Consider the following 12,199-nt stretch of genomic DNA (forward strand, 5'->3'; position numbering starts at 1 on the left):
ATGTTCCTCCCTCTCTGATTAATTTTTAATATAATCTGGACCTGCAATGGGCTTTTCAACATCTTGAAATGGTAGTGTAACTTGTTCAGTACAGCATCCTTTTTTTTCCCAAATTGCACATCTCTGGACAGCACAATTTAATTACTTTCTTTTATCCAAATCCTGACGTGTTCATCATCGTCGTCATAACCAATGAGATGTCCTTTCACAGCTTTCTTGTCCATTTTCCTTCGTTTTTCACTTGGAATGTGTGCATAACATTTTGAGCCAATAATCATAAAATGTTTAGTTTGAGGCTTTTTCCGCTCTCACAACTCATAAGGACTGACTCCTCCTACAGATGACTTCCCTGTCCTATTCATGATGTAAATTGCTGTGTTAACCAGTTCAGCCCATATCTGTTCTGCATAAGTGACATCTGGATTTAGTAAACAATGCTACATTCGTTACTACAGTTTTGTCCATGTTGTTCTGCACAGTTGTATTTTTAGCTGGTAGTCCATCAGCAATACAATATTACAATATTTGGTCCAGTGGCCCAGTTCTTTGCAGTAGTTACATTTTCCTTTAACTCTGAATTTGTTAGTTTTTATTTTGTTTTGTACACCTGATCTGACTACTAATGCCTCTTGTTCGATTTTGCCACTACTCGTCGTGAAATTTCTCTCAAACATGCACAATTGTTCCTTTAATTCATCAAACATTTTCTTATCTTTCGTAAATAACATACAACTCTATTTAAAGGAATCAAACTTGCAGGTAGAATATGTAAAACTTGTACATACCAATATCAGATCAGGTAGCACTGTTCCTCCGTTTGCTTTAAGCCTGCCGTTCAGTTCATTCCACAGACTTGTTAACTTCGCTATGAGTGTGGAGATGTCTACTCCCCGAATCCAATTAAATGCGAAGAAATCTGAACAAATCTTGAACAGTGGTTCTTTGATGAAGCTTCTAGAATTTGCTTCAATGCCTCCCATGCTTCATGAACCATTTCTTTGTCCATTATCTTCTGATATACAGTGTCTGTAACTCCACTTGTAATCATCGACTTGGCATAACTGTTCGCTTTACAATAAAAATCTGACTTGGCTTTATGATCCTTTATTGCTACATCATTAGCAACTTCAGACAGTGGCTCAGGTTTTACTGACTTGCCATCAATTACATCTAAAGTTCCTTCATGATAGTCAATTAGATCTCTTATTTTTCTCTTCCACACTGACCAGTCAGTTTCACTATTCAATGGCTTGATATGTTTTACCAGATCCATTTCAACTCTAAAACCAAAAACACTCTCTCAAACACGAGTTAAAAGAAAACTGTATGTCACTTTTTGCACACGTTTTTACACACATAACTGGAACCCATAACCTATTGTATTCTGTTGAGAAAAAACTTATTTCTTCTGAATAAAGATCAGGTGCTGACAAAAAGTGGCGAGTTTGGTTTTCAAATACTTAGATTTATTTCGGAATCTGAAGACACTGTTTACACAAGAAGTCACTTGACCAAGGACCTTCTAAAAACACCTACGAGTAAAAGTGTGAGTGTTGTGACTCAAAATAAAAAACAGATAAACTAAACATTATGCTCGTATATGATGATGATTAATAATAATTTAACACAAAACTTCTTTTGAAATATGTTAATAAAAAGAATTTACTTTAACACAATGGAATAAAATAAAAAATTAAAAGGTAGGATTTTTTTAACAGGTTATTACTCTTCAAAATTGTGCACTTATTTCTACTGGTAATGTTTTTACATGTTAATATTTCACAAAATGCTAAAAAACTATACCATCTGCACGCAGAGAAGTTCAAAGCCTTCAAAAGTTGCCCACTTAATTATAAAACAGTCATCCATCCCAATGGCCCACAGCATACCCTGATGTTTATTTTTGTTTTCTACCATCCTTGTAATGTGAGCAGTTAAAGATCTCAGTGTCCAGTGTCAGAGTGTGTCACACAGAAGTACAAAATAGTGGTTGTGGAAGCATCATATGATTTTCTTATATGATAAAACTGGCAACACTTACCAGCCTCTGATCATAATCATCAGTTTCCCCAAACTCCAACACTACCAACTAAACTTCATGAGGTACTCATTAAGAACTATTCAGGGATATGTGCAGCTAATGAAATCCTATGAACATAAAGAGTCATCCCCACACACTCCCAAAGCACAATAATGTTGGGTTAATCAAGTTGAATGACTTAATTAGTCTTGCCAAGTTACTCAATGAACAATCACAGCTGCCAGAATGAAACAAGAAACCATCTAATTCATATGTAAGTACATTACAATGTACTCCTCAAAAGTCATTATAATCATGTATTAAACTGTATATGTAACAGTAAATAATACAAACTTAATTACATTAAAAACCCACAGCAAATATGCATTTAAAAATAATGCTTCTGGTTAGCAGTAGATATGTCACTACATTGCCAGTTTGCATGCTACATCAAAAAGAAAACAGTTATAAATTTTACCTGTAATTGGTTTCCATGGTTTTGTCATTTCTGTTGATGGTCTGATGGAAAGCCATGATGTAGTGGTATGTGTATTTTGAGGATGATTCACCTCACTAGGTGAACATGAACCTGTCAATCATTAAAGAAAGTTTATTGCAATGCCTTTAGCAATACAACAATGGAACTCAGTCCATAGCAGCAGTACAAGTAAAGCTAAAAAACAAATACAGAAGTCTATTTTTGCTCATAACATAAGGAAACACAAGATTACTGTAAAATGTAATACCAATGTCAATATCATTTGAGCTTCAAGTTTCCTGGAAGTAATTCCATTACTGTCAATCCCTTCCCAGGTTGCTAATGCCACATACTACTTCAGTCTGGAACAAGTTTGATACAGCTACCCAGCTTGTCTATCCAGTGCGAGCCTCTTCATCTCAGTGTAATTACTGTAACCTACATCTGTTTCAGCATGCTTGCTGTCTCTAAGACTTCGTCTCCCTCTACAATTTTTCTCTCTTGCACCTGTCACCATTGGCAAATTACCAGCTTCTTGTTGCCTCCTGATGTTCCTTGTCAAATTATCCCTTCTCTTTGGCAAATTGCATCATAAATTTCATTTCTTCCCAATTTGATTCAGTGTCTCTTAGCTGATATACCCACCTAATCATCAGCATTCTTCTGCAACATGTCAAGACCCTTCCTGTTCCCCCATACACCCACCTTCCATCTTCCAAGTTCCAAACAACTAGCCACCCTGGATGGCCTATTGTAGCTGGTTACTTTGCTCCAAAGGAAAGAATTTTTTTACTATTTTACCAACACTTCTAACCCATTGCACACTCACATCAAGGACACCAATTATTTACTTCATCACCTCTCCACCATCTCTAACCCATTAGCAGCTGTCTCCATCTCTGTCACCGCCTCTTTAACACTAACCTCCCCTTGGCCCATAACATAAGCTGAAACTTAACACCATCTTTCCCAACATTCTGCCAACTGTCAACTCACCACTACAGATTATGGACTATATGTTTACAGGAAACAACTAACCCATCGAGAGGAAGCAATAGAAATCAATCTCTGGCACAGCCATAGGCTGTCGATTATTTAACTCTGTTATTACATTATCTTCGTCAGATTTTATGTGCCTTGTGTGCTAGTGTACTTGAAAGGATATGTAAGGCTTGACAGCCCATTGATTATGAGGTCATTACAGCTGGAAGACTGGCTTGGGTTAGGTTAGGTGGGGTGGGGTGGGGTGGGGTGGGAATGTGGAAGAAACTGGCCATGTAATCTTCAAAAGGAACCAGCTTCACATTTACCTTAAGTAATTTTGGGAAACCATGGTAATCTACTGATTTGATTGCTTGATGGGAATTGAACAACTATCTTCCCAAATGTAAGTCCTGAGTCCTACCATTATGCTACTTCACTCAGTAGTGCAAAGAGTGATGGCAGCCAAATGTATAAAAATCTAAAGCAATGTACCTTAGCTTGCTCTCATGTTTCTTTACCACAAACATTCAACAGATTTTTCCATGAAATGAGTTCAAGTGTAGGAAGTTCTCCCCATTGTCAGATTATGAATGTGTCGAGTATATAGAAAATATGAAGAGGGCTTGCAGACCACTAACTTTGGGAGTTCCTCTTCAAGCGCTTCCATAAATATATGATAATAGGCAACTCATCACTACTTCATTGGTCTGTTGCTGGTGACTTACATGAAATAATATGAATGATTGATGTGGGCACAGATAGATAGATCTCTGTCAGCATTGTTCCAAACATCTCTCTGAAGTAGGGTTTAATGAGCTAACTATAAGTATCCCTCAGAAGGCAAAAACCAAAACAGAGCTCACCATGATCTTATCTTTTCAAAATGATATATCTGGGCTGTGGCTGCCCTGATTTTGAAATCTGCTGCACACCTCTTATTTGTCAGGACATAATATGTTTTCAAATTGAATTTTCACTCTTCAGTGGTGTGCAATTACTTGAAACTTCCTGGCACATTAAATTTGTGTGCAGGACTGGGACTCTAACCTGGGACCTTTGCCTTCTGTTAATTTTGGAAGGTACGAGATGTAGCACTGGTTGAAGTAAAGGAAGGCCACTAGAACATGGAATCATTGCAAACAATTTCAAAGAAATAATCTGTCCTTTTCTGGGAAATATGAAGTGTGTGAAAAAAGTAATGAGACTGACAACACTGCGAGTGATCTGGAACACTGTTGTTCTGCTTGTGTAGGCCGGTGTGTTCACCCCATCCAGATAGTCAGTCCGGGTGTCAGCTCCATACAGCCATCACATGATTTTTTTTTTGACAGTGTCATCAGTGACATTGTGTCTTTGTTGTGTTACTAAAATGGAAAATTGGAATTTAGAGCAATAGGAAGCCATCAAGTTGTGTGTTAAAACTTCAGAAATTCTCAAGTGTGACCTTTGAGAAGTTGAAATTGAGCTATGGGGAACATTCCTTATTAACAGAACAATGTTTCTGATGTCACAAATAATTTTTAGGAGGCTGAGAAGATGTTTATGAACATTGCCCAGGGAGCAAAAACCAATGGAAACATAAAATGTGCGAGTGCTTTTATGTGATCAGACAGACATTTAACAAGAAGGATGGTGGGTGAGCTGTTAAAACATTTTCATCATATATCAAATTTTGAGAAAGTTTGCACACGTCAAAGGTTTGTGCCAAAAAACCTCTCAACTGAGCTGAAGGACAATCTAAGAAATGTATGTTGATCATCTTTAGAAGACTGTCAATGGCCATAAATGGTTCAGTTGTGTGATCACTGGGGATGAATCCTAGATTTTTTAGTACAATCCTGGGGTGAAGTGGCAAAGTGAGGAGTGGCACACTGAGATCTCTCTTTGACCAAGAAAGCTTGAACGAACAAATCAGAGGTCAAAACAATGCTGATTTGCCTTTTTTGTCAGCAGGGGTATTGTATACAAAGAATTTTTTTCCTCCAGGAAAAATTGTTCACTAAGTGTTTTACCAGGATGTCTGAAAGACTCAGGAAAAGGGGGAATCAAGGGAGAGTGGACATTGCAGACATGTGGACACTGAATCAAGACAATGCTCCATGCCACATTGCCACTTCCATCATGGTATTTTTGACCTCAAAAGGCATTCCTGTTGCTCCACAGGCTACCATATTCACCTGACCTGAGTCCATGTGACTTTCCCTTTCCAAAAATTGAAAAATGTCTTCAAAGGATGTCATTTTGGGACTCTTCAGAACATTCAAAAGAATGTGACTGTCATGTCAAGTGCCCTACCAGTTGAGTGAGCCTTTCAGTGCTGCTACCAAGACTGAGAACAATGACTCTGCTGTTGTATAGCTACAAAAGGGAAATGCTTTTGTAGATTAAAAAAAAATCAGTCTCATTACTTTTGTCATACACCTTTGTCTTCTGGAATTACTGAGAAACCCTCATTTTTCATTGCAGCACAGTACCTCCTTACTTTTCAAAACTAATCTCGATTGCCTCAAATACATCCTCAGGTAACGTGGGACACTTGATTGATTTTGGCATTTCTTCCTCCTCCTTCATAATGCAAAACTACTACTTTATCACAATGGGTCTATAAGATTCTCTGTAGATGTCCTGTAAGTGAACCTCTGCAGTATTACACATTCCCCAACTGCAAGGGGAAACCTTTTCATCCTAATAGAAAATGAATTTCCTTCAAAACTCTCTTTGTCCTTTGTCTTGAATGTAGAGGTATTACTAATATATTGGACTTTGTTCATATTCTTATTAACTCAGTGTTGCAGGATGTATCTGCAAATACAGTCAGTTTGCTATACGGTAGACAGCTTGCTTAGTACACACCTATTTGAGACCTTTCATTTGGGAACTTTTCTATCTTACAGGTGTAACCAGACCTGTAAGTGATAACTGAAATGACAATTATTGACCCTTCCTGTGCTTAAGATTACAACTAGTGATCATATAATGAGTTACAGTATCAGCAAAAAGTGACACTGTGTGTGCATGTGCCAATTTTTTCAGGGGTTGCAGTGGGGGTATGGGTTCTACTACATGTTCAGGAGATTAATAACATCTGTCGATTAGCCTATGAACACGCGTTCTGTCAAATGAGCTGTATGGCCATTTACAATGCTAGAGGTCATGTTGCATGGTATCAGCATGATGTCTCCTATGTGTGACAACGTGCTTAATTTTATTATTAGGATCTACATATCAAGCAAATAAAAAAATAAAAATGCAAGGACTGGTATCGTCACTTGCCCCCCACCTGGAAAAAGAAACAGCACAATTTAAGTGATTATTACAACAGACCAGGTGGAAAATTAACTGCTGGTTTATTCATAGAAAAGTACCAGAGCTTGCATGTACTTAAAAGTAGTTGGCCCCAAATTATATTTGGAACTGAGAATCGGGTGAAACGTGGAGAGGAGAGAAACTTCAAGTATCATAAGTAGCACATAACAGAGTGATAATTGCAGGAGGAGGAGCACTATTTATAGAAACCATTTTTCTAACAAGAATTAAAATGACTCCAACTGTGAACTAATCTGCACAAGTGTAGCCAGTGAGCTTAGATTAATAATGGGATGTTTCTACTGAGCACAAAATTCAGACCTCAGCTGTAGAGTCATGGTCAACTATGCACACATTTTCGGCAGCAAGGACAAATGGCATTGGGAAGTAATACTGGTTGTATTGTCCAACAGTGGCCTGTAACAACTGTGTAACCACACTGCAAATAATTTTAGCAAGTCTAACATAGTCTTCAGCTCTTCTACATTTTCAATTACTATGCACGTTTTGTAACTATGTTTATTCATGTCTTATGTTCATTCTGTAAGATAATAATTATATTCCCGACATATTTTAGAAACTTACTTCTGAAATTAGTTTTGCAGATAATGTTTTGTCATTACGGCAACAATTATGATTGCACAATCAACTATCACACCTGACAGAGGCCAAGTATTATGTTTACATCTCCTGTGGAGTGAGCCTGTCTGGACAGTTTACTGTACTGGATTTGGTTTTTAACATTACAGATGACAACCTGATTATTTGAATCACGACTTTAGCACAACTCTGAGTATTTAGTATAAGACTGCTGTCAGTGTGAGTTACTCATTTTATTCCTTAAGATGCTGTAGCTTTAGCCTGATGTCCTGTTTTGTTTAACTGCAGGCAGCCTGAAGATGTTCTAAGAACAAAACCAGTCACTGTACAATAAATATGTAATTATAAAGTTGGGGTGGTATTCATTAATTATTAAAATTTGTCAGCTGTGGTGTCAACACGATCAAGATTATCTACTATAGTTCAACAAAAAAAGTGTTTCAGCATCTTACCCATTTTACTCAGCTTCATTCCATGTTGCAAAGGGTCTATATTGCGCTGACAGTGTTCTCCTGCTTCCTTTATAAAAATCTCATCTTCTGAAACTATAGACCCAACGAAGCACTCATATGCCTCAACATCCCTACGCTGAGTATAGGTATACATCAAACCATCTTCTTCCCATTGCCCTAAGCATCTGTACTCACGTTCTGAAAATTTAATTGCCACATTACACATGTAAAACAACTGCAGAAGGAAAAATAGATATGGACACACACACACACACACACACACACACACACACACACACACACACACACACACACACACACACCTGAAAACACTTCAAATGGTGACACTGTGCACGTTTCAACAGGTGACACAAACACACACTGATGCAAAAAGTATAGAATGCAGTATTTTTCAATGCTGAAGCCTGTGCTTTACCTGTGTCCTCATGCAAGTGTAAAGGAAGAGTGCGAGCAAGAATAAACTGGTATAAAGACATTCTGGTGACATTTCTTATTTAGATACAGTACAAAGTCTTCAAATAGCAGGATTCCAGTGGGAACAGCACATTCATTTTTCAAATTTAACCATATAAACTGCACACAGTTTGCAATGGTTTCACTTTTATATATATATAAAAAGAGAGACAAAGGTTTATTAAAATGATAACACTGGAGTGAACAATTGAAATGTTGCAAAACAGGACACACATGGACACATGCACCCATATACAACCTCATATTTCATTGTCTGATGGTAATAATAAAGCGCGTATGTCATAAAATGTGTGCTCAATTTTCTTAGCATATGCTTGTGTTAAGCTTAGCAATTTGTTATGGAAAGCTTAGTAATATAAAGAAGTGCGTTTACTGTCAGCCAGATTCTACATTTCATGCATTTCCCATTTCTGATATTTCACATTTTTGCTCTTCATTCATTGTAAGTGTTTGGGCCATTGTGCAAAACAACTGACATTCTTAGTGCTGTTTGTAGTAGTCCTGGAAAACAGACCTTTTCTGTTTGCAGCTCCTCCTCTGTAGGAATTGTGTGGTCTCCGGCTCTTAATTGAGAGAGGAACAGTTGGAGTGCTGACTGCTTGCAGAAACTGCACTGCATCTAACCTCCTCCTTTCCTCATAAAAGTACCTGGGAGTTGTTCCAGAAAAATTTTGCACTAATGAGTGATTCATTTGGCTCTTTAAACTATAAATGTCCATGCCTTGGGCCTGTCTAAGATACACTCTGTCATGCCCAATAGGTATTTCCTGAATAATAGGCTTACCATTCCTGACATTATTCCTTGGAGTTAAGTTACTGGGGCTGAATCTGTTTCCAGATCTATCACCATACCCATTATTAATAGCTTCCATATGGTCTCTGAACCCACTTTGAAATTCAAAGCCAGCCTGTCTCATTTTTCCTGGACCATTTCTGTTCTCACTTCCAGTTTTGTCATTTCCTTTTATGGGGACAGTTCCCGTGAGATGATACACTGGCTGATTAGCAGCGATTGGTCTGTCACTTTTGGACCTATAAAATGAGGTATGTGAACTTTCAGGTCCTATGTCATGTTTAAGACTATGTTTTGCTTCAGTTGTTGCATCACTGTTGCCATGAAATAAAGTCTCTTGACCTTGTAGTTGAGTAGGTACCAGCCTGCTGTTATGATGCACAGGCAAATCATCTTGGCTTAACATCTTCTGACCATTTCTTGTAGGCAGAATTGCTGGTCTTTCTGTACTATGGACTGGGAGAGAGACTGTGTGTGAATTTGAAGAAAAGGAATGATATGTATCAGTACCCTCAGGAGCTAAGGTAGTGTGTAAAGGCTTGGAAACTTCATCATAGATATAACCATTATCACTGTAAGAATGTCTCCTAAAATCTTTAGTTGTATGCATTTGACTGCCTGTAGGCCTATATAGGTTATCATTATGATACAGCCTAGGTTGATCAGTCTGGTGTGCTCTGAATTGGTGGCCCCTGTTTTCATAATTACGATCGTCTGTTGCCCATACACTACCTGCATTATGGTGAGCATATTCTGATCTTTTGTCTGCTTCACTATGATGCCTACCCAAATTTCTTGCCATAGAGTCAAACTCAGCTTGACTACCTGCACATGGGAACAAATCACAATTTACTGTAGTTCCCACCCCTCCTCTTCTCATTGCATGTGCATAGGGATTTGCATTGTTTGAAGGAAACCATGGACTCCTGAACTGAATTGGGTCAATTCTTGTGCCATCTTGAGTAGGCTTTAAATTCTGAGAACTTCCCATGTTGCTTCGTGTAGAATAGTAATCAAATTCTACTGGACGTGTGGACCTTTGAGGGTTAAGCTGATAGGTGCGATAAGGAGGAGGGTAGTACGACCTGCCTTTGACATCACTCAATGGAGATGTGCTCTCTGAAGTTCGGACAGACATTCTGAATTCTCTGACATGATTATAATTGTGTTTGCTATTAAAGGTTGCTGAATTATTTGTATGTACAGAAATAGTTGTATTAGAAAATGGTTTTTGGAGACCATAAATTTTAGGAAATTCCCATGGATCATACACCTCATCTGTTTCAGAGGTAAGAATAGTGGTTGGTTCCTCAACTTTTGTGGGACTTTCATAATGCCCGTATGCAGGGACAGTTGATCCCAATGTTTTTGTGAAATAGTTCATCACATTTGTGCTTGACTGAGTGATTGCCTCAACAGGTGTGTTTCCTTCAAGATCAGAAAATGTGTTCTGAGGCCTTTGCTGCTCTGGAATAACAGTTACACTGGTAGCACTGTTGGTAGGGTATGTCGCTGCCTGAGCATCACGATTCTTCCTCCTGCGATGAGTTCCTACAAATTTAAATCTAGATTTACTACAAAATATGAACTGAATTTTGATTCAAATTTATATTGGAAAGTGGTATCTGCAAAGTAAAACAAACAAACAATACTTCACCAATATCTTATTAGAGGACACACCATTGAGCAGGTAAACTCTGTTCTTACCTTAAATCATTATTTTCTCCAGATAATGCTGAAGCTATTAATTTAACATTTTATTAACTTGACAATGCAATGCTGTAATTCCTCTACTATGTTGTTAATTAATCAAAGGGTTCCCCAGAACATAGAAAGAGGCCTGGGATATATATTTTATTTACTAGTAAATACAGTACAATGAAGTGGCTTTGAAATAATGGTCTTCTACAGTTACGATATTAATTCTAAAATAACCTAAATTATTAATTTTATGAGTTCCTATGAAAATTAATGCAACAATTAACATTAATTGAGTAAGAGGAGTTGCCAAACGGAGTTCACTCAAACACTGATGAACAATAATTCATGATTTTTACATTAAACAAGACATAATGTCTTGTCAGGTTATTGACAACATGGTTACCCATTTATCTTACAACAAATGTTCAACAAGAATATATAAACATATGCATTTAACATTTCATTTATACAGAATGGGCACTGATAATATGAGATTTTTCAGGTCTTCCTTTACACCATCATGCACCTTTAATACGCAATATCACTGCACATCAAACGAATCCTTATTTCTCATATTGACATTACTCCTTAGTTAGATTCACAAAAAAATTCTGTTCACGTATGATCAAATGACATGACATGAACAGAGTAGTACATTATTTGTCAGCACTTCAAAGTTTTCGTAATTGTTTCAAATCATAATCCACCATGCACAGCATAAAAGTTAATCATATTTTAAATGTTTAGCATCCTGTGTTGACCAAATATTTTACAAAGGATATGTCGTAGAAACTGGTGACACCTTAAGCCATCAACAGGGTCATTAAGGTTAATGTTAAATGTCATCTACTAATTAATACTACAGTATTTCAACAACCTTAAAGAAATAATGCTGCAAACTTGTCAGCATATTAGGATAATGTAGATCTGTTCAGATTTGCCAAATGCCATCAATTGTAAATGTTGCTTCATCACAAAACAGCCAATCACCACCAATTGTTATGAAACAATATTTTATTAAAACCCATAAAAAATTCACATGAGACTGGGAGGGATTTAACTGATGCATACAGAATGGTATACAACTGAACTACAGTTGTAGGGTGTGTTGTCATACCTATGAAAGGACAGTTCAAATAAAAAGCAGTTACTCTGTTATGCACAGCATCTGTGTGTATTCAGTTTTACCTTACTGGAGACTCAATGAATGTTAGAGTTAGTGATGATAGAACTAGTGAAAAAAAAATCTGATAGTTTACATCTACAAGCAAAATTTGAGTCTAGCCAGCTAGTGACCTACTAACCAGTATCTTAGCATTTACATAATAAGATGTCGAATAAAATCTGGTGTTACAATTCTGAAGTTAAGT

General features: G+C 37.2%; 1 protein-coding gene across 1 annotated transcript in view; it reads right to left on the bottom strand.

Moving 5' to 3' along the window:
- Positions 1–12,199, bottom strand: part of LOC124722047 — a 328,949-nt gene that overhangs the window by 17,110 nt on the left and 299,640 nt on the right. Inside the window, exons 11-12 of the mRNA XM_047247237.1 lie at positions 7,841–8,038; positions 2,499–2,609 (exon numbers count right to left, since the gene is read on the bottom strand). Of these exons, the coding sequence (XP_047103193.1) occupies positions 2,499–2,609; positions 7,841–8,038 (309 nt within the window). The remainder of the gene's footprint in view (positions 1–2,498; positions 2,610–7,840; positions 8,039–12,199) is intronic.

Source organism: Schistocerca piceifrons, chromosome X, assembly GCF_021461385.2.
Source record: "Schistocerca piceifrons isolate TAMUIC-IGC-003096 chromosome X, iqSchPice1.1, whole genome shotgun sequence".
NCBI classification, from domain to species: Eukaryota; Metazoa; Arthropoda; class Insecta; order Orthoptera; family Acrididae; genus Schistocerca; species Schistocerca piceifrons.